This window comes from Mustela putorius, unplaced genomic scaffold (genome assembly GCF_011764305.1).
Source record: "Mustela putorius furo isolate JIRA1106 unplaced genomic scaffold, ASM1176430v1.1 tig00003845_pilon_pilon_pilon, whole genome shotgun sequence".
NCBI lineage: Eukaryota > Metazoa > Chordata > Mammalia > Carnivora > Mustelidae > Mustela > Mustela putorius.
This window is the reverse complement of record NW_025421998.1, coordinates 49,498,781-49,516,991: the sequence shown is the minus strand read 5'-3', so window position 1 is coordinate 49,516,991 and position 18,211 is coordinate 49,498,781. Positions and strand designations below refer to the sequence as shown.

Sequence of the window (18,211 nt, the reverse complement as noted above, 5' to 3'; positions counted from 1 at the left end):
AAGTAGATAATACCAGAGATAGATGAAACAATACTATATGATGATTTTGAATGTGCTCATCTTTTAGGCAAACCACCACAGATATTTCTAGAATTAAGAAATCATATTTGCTGTAATACTTTGATACCAAAATTTTTGTAAACTACTTGGTATACAGTGACTTTCAAGTATAGCAATGCAGGTAAAAGTAGCATACAAATCCCATGAATGAAAAGCATACATATAAAACCACCAAACTTTAAAAAGTTTCAACTTCACAAGTGCTTTTTATATAATTCATTTCTCTGCTTTTTCAAACTCATTTTCCATATGTATGTTTCTCAAGATAGTGTTCTGGGTTACACAGCAAAACAGGATTGAAATCCAGAGAAACACACAAGCTGAAGATAAATAAACACAATAGCTCTCTTTTGAAAACCTAATGAACTGGAAATGAACTGTTAAATAACTTAAAAAAGGAAGATGAAGGAAAGAGCACAGATAATTTTTAAATTTAAAATAAAGTCAACAAAGATCCCTGGTAAACAATGAGATCGAATAAATGTGAGCTCATCACATCATGTAAATTACCTGTTGTCATCGTCCCCTCTCAGAGCATTTTTTGACTTCGTGAATTTAGAACATTCCAATAAGTAAATATTACACTTTATAAAATGATTGTTTTAAGTATGTGTAATGATTGTTTTAAGTATGTGTAAGAATCGGATGTCGTTCTCCTCTGTCACCTAGTTCTTAAACTAACCAGAAACTGTTCCCTATAAAGGCAGGAGCTGGGAATTAGAAACTCAGGTCCCCAAACTCACTTCTGTCAGGCTTCCTAACACCTAGACAAAATTAACTCTTTCTTGTTTCTAAGTTTCCTTACCACAGATTAAATTTATAGACCTCGGTTCTAAAGATGCCACAAAGAATAACCCATGACTAAGATATAATGGAGGAAGTAAAAAACCTCACAGGTAACAATTAAATTTTAGTGGTGTGATATGTACTATGAATATTTTACTGAAATAACAAATATTACATGCCACTGATCCCTACTATTGCCTCACTAAAAGAAAACTTCTTTGCCTTTTCTACCTCATTAGATACTTGGGTCTCAGCAGAGATATGAATTAACCATACCCATGTTTTTAATTTTGGGGATGTTGTCCAAAGGTAAAATAATTTAAACACACACACTTATATAATGATGCATATTTTAAAAAGTGATAATGAAATTTAACCCAATTTTTTTTATGTGCTGCAAGTGCTCTTTCTAAGAATAAACACTACCTTACTGATTCCGATTGGTCAACAAGCCCAATGTCCACTGTTTGACCTGGCACTGAGAGACACAATACGGGAGGAAACAAGCCTTTCCCTTTGTATCAACCAATTTCAGAAGCTGGGCTATAACCACCCAAATCCTAGTCTCCCCAAATAAACTATTATTGATCATAGTCATTAAATTATTTAAACTTATTAGATATCTTCCCTCTCAGAGGTAACATGGTATTTGAGTTTAATACTCATTTTGTGCAAAAAAAAAAAAAAACCCAAACCAAAAACAAAACCTATTTTGTGACTTTAAGGCTCCACTTTTCTTTTTATAACAAAGCAAGGTTTAATCTTAACATTCTAGATTTTGGTGAAAAAGTCTGAAAATAATTTTAAAGATTTTAGGCTTTCAGCCTGTATTTCCAGGACCCAAGTCCACACTGACTTGTCAGATCACAGCTCCATTTGGTCATTTAACTGTCTTCAGGTCTGCACTAACTTAATCGGTCTTGAGAGGCAAAAATGGCCCTTTACCATGTTTAATTACTAACATCAGAAAACATCAATTTTGGATTTGGGGTATTTATTTTCTAAAAAAAACACTAAAGGCTCTACGGAGAAACCTCAAAGATACGTAATTTCTAGAAGTCTTCCAGGGAAAAAAGTAGGTAACACAGAAATGCAGTGTTACTGTGGAAACTGAATAGAACTTAAACAGCTTTTGCTATTTTAATTAGTCTCTCCTTATTAATATATTGAGGTTATTAATCCTTAAAACATGTCTACATGTGTCCACTGTGCAGAAACGAGAAATAAAGTATCACCTTATTCTGGAATTTTTAACCTATCAAATTTACAAAGGGAGTGATTTTTTAAAAAACACTGAGTCTATTTGCACATTCCATCTATGCTGACAAAAATTTTAAAAGTACCAAGATTGCCAGACTGCTGGGAGCATCCAACGAAGAAGAAAACAACCAGTGAACCACGAACAAGATAATACCCGTAAAGAGAAGGCAAAGGAGCAAAGAGATAGCTAACGAATGCAAAAGGGAGTACTGATTTGAGAACAGTAACAGTTGATACTAATTTGTCCTAAAAAGATGTATGTAGCTTTCACATTTGCATCCTTAAGTCCTTATACATGTTTCACTGTACGAGCCAGCCAATCAGAGGCCATGTACAATATTCTATGGCTATAATTCCACAAAATATTTCTCACATCTGTTTATTTATAAATAGAGATGAAGATAACTGATGGAATGAATAACTATAATTGGCTACTAACAGATTATCTGGAAAGAACAAAATATTAATGTCTTACAGTAAGTTCTAGACCTATATTTTTAAGTACCTAATCTAGAATTTCAATTTTTGCATTTTACATTGTCTTTCAGATGTAAGTTAGTGAAACTGAGATAATATTTACTGACCGCCTACCATGGGTCAGACATTGCTCTAAGTGCTTAAGATACAGCAGTACACATAATATCCCTAAGGAGTTCCCATTATATTTAGTGAAACAGGCGCAGTACTTTTAACTACACCAGAAAAACCACAGCATGATAATATAAAAATGAAAAATTTTATAATGATTAGCTCATCTGCAACATAAACAGAGTATGAAGTAAAAAATAATTCCCTGAAGAGTCTCTTCATTATCTAGAAGATACACAGTTCTAGAGTTTTCAAGGATTAAACATCCAAAGATTTTCTCAATTAGTTCTTCAGCTCAAACCAAAACCAGTATCTAACAAAACTTCAGATCTTTTTACTTCCCTTGAAAATGCTACCTAAGTATTGCATTAATAATATTGAATAGGTACATTTCTAAAGGGTTTCCCATACTCTATTTGTCACAGTTGCTGAGACACTATTAGAACTATTAGAGAACAGAAATCTTTTTCCTCCTTTTTCTTTTTTGTGAATTCAGCACCCACACTATTTAGAATAAAGTGTAATATCAAATTACAAGGAAATTGCTTCTTACTTTACCATAACTGAAAAATACCTAAATCTTGTTCAAGTACTTCTAAGTTATATCTCACAATGTTTTGACTAATTAGAAATGGATAGATATTATTGTACTTAAACTAGAAGTGCTCTTTTCAGACCATCAGAGCAGTAAGGTCACGGCTCCAGAGTTTAAGAAGATCCACCCAACCTGGATTATTTAAACTCGCAATAAATAGATGTATTTTCTTGGAAAAATATCTATTGTTACAGTAAAACTTGAGTTTCCTTTCTAACAAGATTGTATGATTACTCGTTTATATTGTTCTTTCCGCAGGAATTCACACACCCCCTGTTTGCATCCTGTTATTCACTTAGAGCTTCCCTTCACTTCGCTATACTGTTTCCCTAATAGTGGGAGACTGGCTTTAACTACACATAAAAATCCTCATCAGTCAACATGCTCCAAGTCTCCTTGTTTGCACCATTTAGTATATGTGCAGGTCTTAGGAATTATCTTGAAAAATTTGTTGTCTTTGTCCTTACAAACTATCGCACTGCCTTTCTGCATCATGGAGGTCTGGAGAAGACTATGGGATCTTTTCTACTGATTATTTCCCTCACCTTCCACCTAATTCTGTACCTGTATTGAACAACCTATGAAACTACTTAGGGTATGTACTCCACTGAAACCTAAGCAAACACATTTACAGTCTTCCCAAAATTTTATACATTTCAGTTTGTCTTTCTGAAGGCAAAGAAAAAAAATTTTAAGACATAATTTCAGACATAATCAAATAAATATACAAACATAATCAAAGCCAAGTTAAATCAGTGCCTCAGACTCACCTAGGATACATATGAAAAATACAGATTCCCTGGTTCTACATAGGAACTACACAGAATCAGCATAAGAGGAACATGCCCGAGAATCTGTTCATTTTTATAGGCTTTCCATGTTATTCTCATACATAATGTAGTTAAAACATCAGTAATGCAAAGGATGTAAAATTAAAAGTAATATAATTGATGAAGGAATGACACAGGGTAATAAGATCCTTCTGTTAAATACACTGAACCAGAATAAAAAATAAACTCATTAATCAAAAGTTAAGGAAATAATTTTTAATACCTAAGAACTCCGTAATGAGCCCTGCTAAGCTATTGCATTCTTTATAAGGTAGGCTTAGAATGTCCTTTACTTGAGGTACTGAACAGGACAGACATGTCTAACCATGAAAAAAATATAAACACATATATATGCATATATATAAATTTATACATTAAATATGCATATATTATCTTAATTAGCGCAAGCATGTGTGCACGCGTGCGCGCGCGCACACACACACACACAGCCTAGAAAAGAGTAATGATTTTAATACTTAAATGGCAGCTGGCTACTCGCTAAGCTGCTTCAATCCTGATCCATCACTTTTAAACAGAGCACAAAAAATACATTTTTTTTCACTTTTTAACATTTATAGTTTGATTACCCATTACAGAGGAGCAGAAAAAGAAAAAGGCAAAATGACTAACATCAATTCATCTTTACCAGAGTCAAGGAATAACATCTCTTTGGCTTCTAGGCTGTAAAATCTCTAAGGGCAGGGACCACATCCTACATGTCATGGAACCCCTCCACCCAAAGATCAAGCCATGAGCACCGCACATGAAGAAATGCTGAGGGTTAGGATAGCATTCCACAAAGCCAGGAATGCCTCAAGGTTACAGTCTACAACAGGGGCTCCCAAACTGCCACATGCATCTAACCCACCACTCGACCAGAGTTTGACTCTGCAGGTCTAGGGTGGTGCCCAAGACCTGGCATTTCTAACAAGTTCCCAGGTGACACTACTGCTGCTTGTTTGGGGACGGCACTTTGAGAGCCACAGATCAGGGGAAAGTCTTCAGGACTCATTATATAAATGATTCCTAGAAAAGAGAAGTAACTGTCCTATGGTTCGGAAAAACAACACAGGACATCTAGAAACCAGGGTTCTAGTCCCAGAGCTATCACAAAATGACTATTTAGTTGATAAACATACACACGCACACCACTGAATACCACATAATCCATCTCCAAGATGAAGAATCTGGTGTAGATGAAAACGGAAAACTCAAAGACTTGATAAGTCAGAAAAAAATTAAGTGTCACTATAAAACCCTGAACCGCATAATCTTCCCTGAAAGGATCATTCTCATATCAATGTATATTGCCCAAACCACAACTGTTAAACAACATGGCTTTGATCCAAGATAAAGAACATACACAGCAAGCAAAGGAAAAAAATGTCCAGACTAAGCACTCAAACCATTTAAATATAAACCTAAAGGGAATTAACTGTTTTGCAATATTCTAAACACAAATTATAAATTCAAGCATCTGTAAATGTGTCTAGGGCAACAGTAGCAGCAGCATCTGAGAGCTTGTTAGAAATGCAAAATTTCTGGCTACCACCAGAAATTACCTACAGAATTAGAACTTTCATCTTAACAAGATCCCTATGTGATTTGTAAGCACATTAAAGTCTGAGAAGCCCTGACAGGCCACTGAGATTTCTACCATTAATTCTTTACTGCTGTTTGTAAAATAACATGATATATTTAAAAGACTGAACATTTCCTGAAAGAAAAAAAAAAAAAAAAACTATGTCTTACTTATAAACAGATAAAAGGAGAAACTGAGGAATTATTTTACATGAGAAGATACACTGAAATATTGCCTTCAAACAAAAACTTCATTTAAAATACTATGAAATAACATATGGTTAAAAGGTAACCACCTAGCTCAAATTACTAACTTCAGGGCTAAGTAAAATGAAGGATAGGGAAGCTAAGTGGTTTGATTAAAATTGAATAGTTTGTCATTGGCACAATGGAAAGTGAAATCCAATTCTACTGACTCCTATAATAACATGTTCTTTCCGGTGGAAAAAAATTTAAGGACATTTTCCTGGAGTAAATTACACAGTTAACATAAAGTAGAAGTATACCTAATTTTCAAAGAATGAAATATCTACACAAAACATATTGAAAGAAATCAGCAAAAATATGTTATAGTATATGTGTTTTGGTCCATTAAAAAAAAGAGAGAAAGAAACTTTCAAAATTTGAACTGGAAGAAAGAGAACTGGAATCTGACAAATTAATAGGGGCATAACATTCAAATATACGATTTTCAAAGGATGACACCACATGTCCTTTAAGTGGCAGCATCTTTTTGATGAATGAATCTGGAACACTTATTTTTAGAAATACTAAAATTTTGGCTTTGTTACTTAAATTTTACCATACATTAATAAACAAAACTTCTTACCATCAAAGAAGCTCTTGGCTCTTAGGTAACTGACACTAAGCCTGAGAACTGAAAGTTTGTCCAGCTTATTAATAACATCTTGGGGAAAAGGGAGCAGACTGGCCAAACGGTCCAACTCTGTATTAAGTCGGTCTCTATGTCGCTTGGAAGGATTTGACTTGATTCCTTCAGCTGGGATTGGCTTGACACTGAAAAACAAACAAAATACCACAAAATACTTTAAACTACATAGAGCAAAAATTTCTGTTGTATTATAGCTCCTAAATATTTCTCTAATAAAACAAACACCTAAAATCTACTTCAAGTTAACATAAATCCTCTCAAAATACTCCTTTCATATTTTAATTAAGATAAACAAGGGGGTGGGTAAAATTCTTCATAATGTTTTATTAAAACCTTATGGAATCTTAAGAAAATGCTGAGTACATCTTACATACCTTATACTTCCTCTACTTCATACATTTGTGGTATCATGATTCCCAATAACAAATCCTAGTGTATTTTTCTTCAAACCCAGCCATTGTTATGGAAAGAAAAAAAAAGAAATCTGTAATAAATTATGTAAAAATTATGCTTCTTTTGCTATCTTCTACAAGAAGCATCTTGGAACAATTTGTGATGTAGATAGATAAGAGCTACCCTAAATAAAAAGCTTATCTTTATCACCCCCAACTTCCTCTATTTAACACTTTCATCAGTGTCAAGTGAAAAGTATTCAAAGCCCTCTGGTACCTCCAGATGGTCATCCAGCATCTAATGGGGTCCTCAACATTGAAAAAAAAAAAAATTGACTTTGTTTATTTATACTCATTGATTAACAGATATCAGATGTTAACTGTGATTACTCACAAATTTTGCTTTTAGGACTGGTCAATAATTACAAATAAATATTAGCTCTCATAGTTAATATCTCAATTAGAAAATTCAATGAAACTCCAACACTTAGCATGATTTTCATAAGACAGAAAAGATATTTATGGTTAGCAGTAGAACTTGAGCTTAGAAATGAGAAACTGGGTAACTTCACACAAAGGGCTTAGCCAGGTTTTCACAGCAGATATCCACTATTTAAAATGAATTTACAGATCATCAGACATCCATACTGAAATATAGAGAAGATATTATAAAGCAAAGTAGATCATGCTTCTGCACCTTTCCATTTGCCATAAAATAAAAATGTATGCAGGGTATTCTTACAACAAAGACTCCCCCACCCTAGTTTTTATTGAGAAAACAAAGACATTTTCAACAATTCAAATTATAGTATCTTAAAAATAGAAACTGGCTTGAATATAGTGCTATTAATTTGATTTAATCACAAATATTTCTAGATACTTTGTTTTCAATGTCATATATGGTGAATACTTTATATATTAATAAGTCAATATAAAATTTAAATGTTTTAATATTGTCCCTAACAAATAATTTCTAGAACTTATCTGTTTCTATTTTTATTACCATTTACTTTATTTCCACAAAAATAAGAGTTAAAAAATTGATAAAGTATATGGCATAAATACAAAATAAATCAGGTACTTTCTCCAGACTGCAGTGCATACTTAACAGAAATTAGTGACTATTTCTCTAGGTGTTTTCCCCTAATCATACTACATTTATACTCAAATTCAAATTATCTTAAACTTCTTCAATTAATTTCAACTGAATTCCAAATGTTACCTATAATGAATGCCGACCTCACTAAGTAATTCTCTACTGATTGATCACTTGTTAATACAAATATTTCCTTGTACTTATCATGTCCTGCGTAGTCAAGGAAGACATTCTCCTACATATTTAAAAATTATGATAGGAGTAAAGTATGTGAGCAAAGGTTTGAAAAAATATTTTTATAGACAAGTTGATATCTGAGATGGGCCTTTAAAGATGAAGGAAGTTTCAGGAGGAGGGAGGACCGAGAAATGATGAACTGTGATAAGTTCCCTGTGTGGAGTGTGAAGCCTAAAGAGCAAGAGAGAGGAGAAGGGGGAAGCTAGTTAGGCCACATTCTGGCAACAGTGACCGCCTACCGTGCGCCAATCACAGACGACCCAGCAGAGAACAATGCATACTAAAGTTCCTGTTCTCATGAAGCTTACATTTCAGTGGAAGACACAAATAAATAAATGAATGAACAAACATAAGACTTTGTGGACTGGTAAGTGTTAAGAAGAAAAATAAGAAGCAAGAGAAGGAATTAAGGAGTGACAAGGGTGCTGGTTTTGAGAGCTGGGAAGGATCTCGGGTGTTCTGCTGCAGTACTGACATAGCTATGGCCAAAGAGTGAGCCCTGTGGGTATCTAATGAAAAAATGTTGAAGACCGAGCAAACAGCAAAATTCCTCCCAGAAATGGTATAAAGTTAGACTTTGGTATCTAGGACTCATCTTTCAGCTGGGATTTAAATGACCAGTCTTGTATTTTACTAAGCTGACTCTGGCTATGGAGAGGATGAAATGCAGGGCAGCTCTCACCCAAGCTAGCACCGCTTTCTGAAATACAAATCCATGTCACTCCTCAAATCAAATCCATGTCAGTGGCTCTGCACAGTCCCATGTTCCTTAGCCTAGCAAAAAAAAAAAAAAAAAAAAATGCTTCTGGATCTTTTACGGTCCACTGTCGTCTGGCCTCATTCCTCCAACCAAATCCTTTCCTGTCCATTATATGCCAGAGGGAAGAAATTACTTTGTTACCAATATATATTTTGGTGCTTCATACATGCTACTCTCCAGAATTCTCCTGTTCTCTTCCATTAGCTTCAAAGCCCTGCTCAATTCGATCACTTTTGTGAAGTCCTCCCTGCCCTACTCACAACGCATCCCTCCTGTACTACTTCTGTACCTTAGGCATCAGATGCAAATGTCTTACACAACCACTCCATTAAGGAATATCCTGTGCAGATAGCATTTCCAACAAGCTGAAACTGAAATCTTGCACTCCTGGTAGCTTTCCAGCAATGATTATAAAACATCAGGGAGAAGACAGTAACAAACCTCGAGGCAAGACAAACTGATAGGACACAGAGAAGAAAAAGAGCATTCAAGATATTCCTCCACCTGGTACTGCTGCCTATCTTATGCTGGCTCGCAGCGGACTTCAAACCTGAGCTAGGGCAAAACACTTCTCTGAAAGATGTCAAACTGCCCATAGCTCCCGTGTGTTATTATGCACATTATGGAAGGTTTAGCATGCGATCAAATTTCCTAAGTTACATAACCGGTGTTACATATACTTGTTTGTTGTTCTTATTACTATGTAGCTTTTATCATTTTTGTATCTCTATTGCTCAGCACAGTACTTGACATAGAGTGAACTTTCAATTAATGTCTGCTGATCAGAAGCATCCAGAAAAAAAGTAATCAGAGCCTCACCAAAGGCAGTGACAGTACACATAGTAAGGCCTGGCATGAGATGTTTAAACATAGCACTTTGTGCCCACCACGAAGTTTGCTGTATACCAAGACACAAATGTTTGCTGATGGGGCACAGAAAGTATGGAAGAGGAAAACACTGAATGAAGGAGAGGTTACTAAACTGAAATTTGTAGCTTGAGGTAATAACTATATTCCTAAGAGATGGTACACCAAAGAGAAAGAGACCTGAGGACAGACCTTGATGATACCAAATTTAGGTATAAGGCTGAGGATGAGGCACAGGCAAAGACAACAGAGGATGAATTATAAGAAAAAGGGAAAATATCCAAGGCAAAATATTTTAAAAGTTACATAACAAAATCAAATGTACAGAAAAAGAAGTAAGGTCAGAGCTGAGAAGTATCCAGAGGGCATGGCATTTCAAATACACTGTTGTAAAAGCTAAAGTGATAGACATGACATGCTTTTTCACTGATTTTGTAAGAAATATTCAGAACTATTTTGTGAAACTATTTCATCCTTATCTATACATTTTAAAGATGCATTTAATAAATATAGAGAGTAAACTTACATCCATTACACTCGACTTTGGTTACACTAGTACTTTTACTTTTGTTACTGCCTTTAAATCTATGCCAAAATATAGTGCCAAGCATCTATTTAAATAAAAAGCCACATCTGAAATACAAACAAACATCCCTATAAGATTAGATTTGAAAGATCTGAAGTAGCTATCTCTTGAAATAGAGACCACTGATGTTGATATAGCAAAGGAGCTATTTATTATGTTTTTTTAAACTTTACCTCAGAAACCTTGTCCCAACCTGCAAATCAGAACTGTTGTGAAATCAAGACTCTAGTTGACTGCCTGCCGTGCTTCTGTTTTAAAGCCCTGTGTGCTGTTAGTACTCTTGTTAACAAGCCCAACAGCACATCCAATGCCAGTTTGAGCGCCATCTTTAAAGCCTTTTTCATATCCCAGTGTAGAATGTCTTAGGGGCATCTCTAGTGCCCAGTGCAGAACGCAAAGTTAAAATTTTAACCCAGTTTAGTCATAAAAATCACCTTAACTGTAAATGTTTGTTTTTATACATTTATCATAAAACCTCAAATGACATGCAAAGATATAGCTTTAGTAATCCTTTGAGATTAAAGCAACATTTTCTAATAGAGATTACCTACTGCAGTACTGAGTCTGCTCTATCAGCATTTTCCTCTCAGTGATTTCTCCCAAATGTTTATTCCATATACTAATAAATTGTTTGTCTTTACTTCCAGTGTCTCTCATTCATATTTTCCAGAACTTAGGCAGCCCCTTCTCTCCATGTGATATGGTAATAATCTTCACTCAAGCCAACAGCCAAGTGAAATATTCTTCAGTAAATCTCTGTACCCTAGTGACTATACTCAAGCCATTCATTCATCATTTCCACCCCATGGCTTCAGTGTGCACTTATTTATCTCTGAATGTAAATGCTGAATGTGTGATGTCTTAAATTATATGATTAATGTAATGTTGGAGAAGTGATCTTTAACACAAATGAAGTAAAATTTCACTGGCAAGCTGAATACAGGTGAATATTTTATTTCCCTAGATGGGGAGAAAAACATCTATAAAAACTTTGGAGAATTCTAGCTGGAAGCCACTTTTAATGAGTCATATTTCTTCAGTCACTCTCTTGCTGTCACTCTATAGCTGTGATAAGTCCTTTCTTCTGAGGCAAGAGGCAATAACGTACAAATACTTTACAGTCTCTAGGACCTTATAGGCGAAAACCAGACCATGAAATATGCCCTAGAAATCCTGGTTACTCCCAAAATCCTGAAAAAACTTACTGCAAATATTGCCTTTTACCTCTTCTTATGTTAATATACTTCTTTAAGGGGCGCCTGGGTGGCTCAGTGGGTTAAAGCCTCTGCCTTTGGCTCAGGTCATGATCCCAGGGTCCTGGGATCTCTGCTTAGCGGGGAGCCTGCTTCCTCCTCTATCTCTGCCTGCTTCTCTGCCTACTTGTGATCTCTGTCTGTCAAATAAATAAAATATATTTTTAAAAAAATATATATATACTTTTTAAAAAATATTTCCATTGGAACACACATAAAATATATCTACCATACCTAAAGCACTAAAACAAAAATTGTAAGTGGTCAGTCGTTAAGTTAGTAAACAATGCCCAAATACCCATATGCATGATACTAGGAAGCTCTTGTTGTCACAAGGACAAATAAAAGACTGACCTAACCTTAAAGAATTTATCTTTTTTACTAGAAGGAGATGCACTGTAATAAGGCAAAATCAAACACAATGTATCATACAATAATCCAGTTGCCACAAAAGTGATGCCCAAGAGTTGAGAAAAGTAAGAGCAGGTAGAGTAATGAGGGCAGGTTTCATGAAGATGTGACATGTAAATCAGATCTTAAAAGACAGGTAACTCACTTCCAGCTTCATGACCACAAAGCATATAGCCCTCTACAAAGACCATTCTCTTCAAACAAGTCATGCCAGACAGGGAAAACATGAGACAGAAACAATAAACCTAACAGAGAACTAAAACCCAGATATTAATAAGAAGATGAAAAATAGATAGAAACAAAATCAATGATAACATAGAACAGGAGGAAGGAAAATGTAATCATAGCATATTACTTAGCTCAGCAGTAAACAATATTTACAGTCAAAAAATAATGAAGCATCAAAAGTGTATTTAAAATAGTGATAAAGTTATACTGGGAGGGTGAAGAAAGATGAGGGCAAAGGCGAAATGAAAGAACACTAATTAATTATGACAATAAAAGATCAACAGATAATACCTGATAGGCTAAAAAGAAGAAAGCATTATACACAATTTACTGACTTTTTTTTTTTAATTTACTGACTTTCTTAACTGTGCATGTGTTAATAGGAATACGCTGCCAAAAAAAAAATTCAATCAAAAATAGGGAGGAAAGCCAACAAACAACTGAAAAATATAAGACAAAGCAAAGCAATATGTAAAGGATACCTCAAGAAGAAAAATCTCCATTTATACTATTAGTAACTACTATGACTACAACATACCACACACATACACATTTACATTTCCAACATTTATGTTCAATTACCTATCCCTCCTGTCTTTTTTGCCTATGAAATTGACAAACCACATTTTAAAGCAAAAATGCAAGGGCACAGACACTCTCACATATAACCAATAGGAATAAATCTTCTGTAGAGTAATTTGACACTATGTTTCAGAGCACATTTGGCTCCACCTTGAAAGTATACATATAAAACTTTGAACTTCCAAATTCCACTTACAGGAATTTTTTCTAAGGAAACAACTAAGATTTGCCTGAAATTCATGTATCTAAGGAGTATTCTCTGAAATACTAAAGTATTAAAAGGTTGGAAATAACAGAATTTACTCCCAAAGGAAAAACAGTTAAGTTATGGAATATTCACATGATGGAATACTATGCAGCCACTGAAAACAGTATTTTAAAGGGAGGGAGGGAGGGAGGGAGTAAATTAAGAAGATTGTAGGAAAAGACTAAGAGGAAAGAGCATGAGTGCAAGTATGGAGTTAAACAAAAGTCTGGGAAATGGTAAGTCATGTATTTCAGAACACTAAGTATCTAAGGAGAAACACTGGACATTCAGGAAATCCCTAATATACAGGTGTGCCTTATGTATCACTAAACTTATTCACATGAGCAATACTGTGAAGTTGGTAATAACATAAGCTTTGGAGCCATAAAACCTGAAATCTGATATTCAAACTCAGGTTTTTTCATTTACTACCCGACAATGCCGAATCTGAACCTCAGATTTCCATCTATAAAACAAATAATAATACCTTTCATACTACCATTTTAAAATAAAGTGTATATAAAGCACCATGCACACAAATATTACAATAAGTCCTAACAAACAGTAGCTTTTTGATAATTAAACCACTGTGCAAAAAAATCCACTTTCAAAGAACTGTGGAAGCAGAAATGTACTATCGTTAGAGATTTGCATGGTATTGATTTCTAAGTACTTGTTCTAACTACATACAATGCTAAGCACGTACTCTGTAAGTTTATTTGTCAGTGGAGTAGCACCTTTCAGTCTAACCATAACTGAGAACATAATCATATACTGCCTCTTACAGGAGAACTGATTGTTCTATGATAACGTAAGCTGAAATTCTTTAAAGAATAGACTTTAACATTTCCGTTTCATTTATATCATTAACAACCTTTACAGTGTATAACAAGCTTTTGTTCTGTTAAGTTTAGTTGTGAAAGTGGTAGTATAGGTGCTGACTGTCCTGCTCTCTTGGTCAATCACTTGCTCAGATCTACAAAAGCAAGGAAACTAGACCTTATTCTTTAACTTAGACCTAAAGCTCCTTCAATTTATTTCTCACTTTTCCCTCTATTTGCTATTTATTTTCCACAAATGCTGATAACTGAACACTTTCACTTACTCAATTCACAGTTCCAATATGTAAGAGTCTCTACGGTCACTATGTACAAACTAAGTTAAACCATCTGAGAGAAAAATGATGGTGAAGCAATAATTATGTAATTCAAAAGACTTATCTTTTTATTTTAAAAGCTATTTAGAATGGTATCATAGTACATTTATATAAAACATTTTTAGTAAGACAATACAGAATTTTACTAAGTATTATATAAATGAGGCTCATTGGACTTAAACAGAACAGCAATTTAGCAAATATTGCAGGAAAGACCATTCTTTTGTATTATATAACATTATTATGTTAATAAGGAAAAAGAATCATCCAAGACTAAGAAGTTATTACCAGTTCTGACATTTCATGATGGCTATTTGACCACCATTACTGTGATTATCATTTTTAAGCATAGATAGTATTTACTCAACACCTATTATTTACCAACGATCAGTAATACCTTTCTAGAAATACAGTAAATTGAAGTTCCACTAAAACTTTCTCTGTAGTAATAAAATTTTTAAACTATAAAAATATATAAAGTTATTATTAAGAAAAAAGATTGTTTAACTCAATAGTGTGTTTTTAACCTATTTTGATGAGACAAATTAAGAAAGTTAACTAACCAAAGTAAGCAAATGAAAATACTTTCATCTCCAAAGAAAATAAAACGGGAAAAAATTTGAGTTAAAAAAAAAAACAAAAAAAACTGTCTGCCTTCCAAGCATGGTTATTACATATAGAGCAACACTTTAAGGAAAGTTACAAAAGAATCCATTGCTAAGGGTATCTTATGAAAATGCTTTTAGAACATGGGTCTGGTGCAAGGTTGGTTCATATGCTTTAATTTCCTAATTTAATTACTCCAAAAAGAAGGGAAACATTTAGTGAGCATCCACTATATACAAGATACTTTAGTGGCATTAAATTGAACACACAGAAGTTATATTTCCTATCAATTAGATAATTTTCAATGTGAGATTTGCCACTAGAGGGAGTTTATCTTGTTTGATAAATTCAACTGAAGATGGCACTGGAAGAACTTAAAGTTATCACCTACTTAATACCAAAATTTTTGGAACTGTATATTAAAATGACTGTCTAAGTAACAGTCCTATAATTATAATAGCACATTTTTTCATTAAAATAAAATGACTCTCACTTAAGGGATTAAAATTAAATAGATCTCTATAGCATTTTCAGCTCAGACTCGATCTATTTTTCTGACAATACTGGCCTATTTTAGACCTCATTAACTAAAAACTAGTATCTAAAAATTAATATTAAATTTAATATTAGGTTTTATGGCTACATTCCTAAAATGAACTTTGATTAATTGCCTTCTAGAGTGAACCATTTTTTCATTCAGGTAAAAAGTTATAATCAATTTCACCTGATTCTGTAAATGCCAGTAGTAGGCTTTTCTTAGGAAGCAATGTAGTGACATTTTGATGTATTTATATGACTAGAAGCAATGCATGGCACTCAACAGAGATCTGATAAACATCTATACTAACTAAAATAAAATGAAGGTGAATGTGGAAAATGCTTTAGTTACACCGTATTATAAGAGATTATTAAATACAAATATATTAAAAGGTTTTAGAAAGTCTATTAAAATGTTAAGATAAAATAATGAAAGGTACATCTTATACAAATAAAAAATGTAATATATTTAAAGGGAAGATCTTTAATAAAATGTTAATTAAAGCCAAAGTTGTTAAACTTTATAATGAATACAATACTAAGGCTTTTGATTTTTTTTAAAGTCATCTAGATACTTTGTTACAACAATGACTGAAACCTAAAAATTCACCAGGAAGATGTTCAAGTTTTCTAACCATACATATAAAATCCATGATGTCTCTATTTTATATTATGCTAAGTGTACTACTGTATTAATAAATACATAGAACAGGCATTTGGGATACCTCTCAATTTTAAATAACCATCAAAGACAAGGTTAAGTTAGGCGAATACATTTTTATATAAGAAACCACTCCACAAAACACATGTCACAGAACTTCCAAGACACAAAACTGCTGACTAGGCAGTATTCCTAATGTCAGCCCCACTGCAGGATAAGACTTTGAATTTTAATCAGTATATTTATAGGTTAATGTCCTCTGTTAATGCCAACCCTAAATCTGAAGAACTATGATAACTGAAATTCTAAAAGGAAATTAAAACTCCAGAATAATGAAACATAATGAAAATAATGAAAAATCAAGCTACTGGTTCCAAATCAAAATTTTAAACTGTTACTTTTCTGAGCTGGATTAATGACCTAAATTAAGTTTTAAGCAAAATGCACACTTCTGATTTGTGCTGAGTAAACCTTTGTGTTCTTAAAATGGTTTATGAAAATTTGAAAAATGTTAAGTAACTCCAAAGATCATCATTAATAATAAACACATGAATACAGCCAACTCCCAGCAGTCAATCTGTGTCAAGCACAGATTTTTTTTCTGAAACGTTATCTTAAAGTATTTACCATCTTACACAAATATCTCACCAAAACAAACAAAATATCTAAGTTTCTAATAGCTCAATTAGAATTGACAAACTTGGAAGCAGGAGGAAAAGGTAATTAAAAAAAGATGCTAGGAATGCAAACGTCTGTCTCAATAATTCCAGCTCCAAATCTTTCAATTCACACACCCTAAAACCACCTCTAAAGTGTAAGGAAGTTCCCCCAAAGGGTGGCTGAACATACAAATCCCCCACTATATCCTGTCCACCACACTCACTCATCCCCGCTACCACCTCTATATATTTTACCGATAGATCACGCTGAGCGCTACAAAATTACTGCCAAATAAGTATATAGAAGCGCAGCAGAAACCCAGTTGCAGGGACCGAAAAATATCTTCACAGGAACTCAGAGCCTTTCTTACAGACGGCACGTGTTTAGCTCTTTAAAACATCTGGCCCTACCAAGGAATGGGAATAATAACCGTACTTTAACCTAACCCATGAGGATATTAAAAGTGGAAGGGGATTTCAAGGCGGTTTTATGTTAACTAATCCACCAGCCCCATAGGGCAGGCTAGACCTGTCAACAAATTAGGAACACAGAAAAGAGAACAAGGGTGCAGAAGGATGGGGGTGCGAGAGGGTGCGTGCGCGTCTGGGACGGGGGAGGCGCGCAATTTTTTAAATGCAGTAATTAAAAATTGAAAAATCCAAGGCCTGGGTCTCCCCGCTGGCCTCCAAATCTCGATTCCACAGCCTGTATCAGGAATGAACCTAATCTCTAGACGGCGAGGATTTGGGGGCGGGGTAGCGCCCCCCACCCCCACCCCGCACCAGCACAGGGGACGCGCTCCCGACACTCACGTTTTCTGCACCGGCTTCCGCCGCTTGCGACTGGCATAGGTGATGTGGGCGCTGCTACTGTTCATGGTGCCCAGCCGGCGGCGGCTCCTTCCCGGGAGCGGGCGACACTGCCCGGTGCCCGGGATCCGGCAGCAACCCGGACGACTGCAGCAGCCGGCGCCGGCTTCCACGAAGTCACGCCCGCTCCACCTGCGTCCTCCCCAGGCGGTGGCTCAGACGCCGCGCGCCCCGAACCGGGGCTCCAGCAGCCCCGCGCGGCCAGGTGCGTTACCCGGGTCTGGAGCGGAGGGCGAGGGGCGGAGACCCGTGAGCGAAGCGGCGCAGGTGCCGTCTGCACGGGAGGAGGCGGCGCTGCGCCGACCGCAGGTGAGGCGGCCCGGGGGGAGGAGGAGCCTGGCCCGCTTGTTTGGAGTCCTGGCCTGGGTCGCGCGCTCTGGCGCCGCGCCCCGTGACCGTCGCCGCGGCCCCTTGGGTAAGGGAGGCGCCGCCGCGCTGCTCCTGGGGCTTCCCCTATGCCGGGTGCTTCCC

At 35.4% G+C, this 18,211-nt stretch overlaps 1 protein-coding gene across 1 annotated transcript in view; it reads right to left on the bottom strand.

The window, feature by feature from the left end:
- Positions 1-17,894, bottom strand: part of AHR (aryl hydrocarbon receptor) — a 50,726-nt gene extending 32,832 nt beyond the window's left edge. Inside the window, exons 1-2 of the mRNA XM_004743389.3 lie at positions 17,684-17,894; positions 6,530-6,717 (exon numbers count right to left, since the gene is read on the bottom strand). Coding sequence (XP_004743446.1) covers positions 6,530-6,717; positions 17,684-17,748 — 253 coding nt within the window. The 5' untranslated portion in view covers positions 17,749-17,894. The remainder of the gene's footprint in view (positions 1-6,529; positions 6,718-17,683) is intronic.
- Between the last annotated feature and the right edge of the window lie 317 nt (positions 17,895-18,211).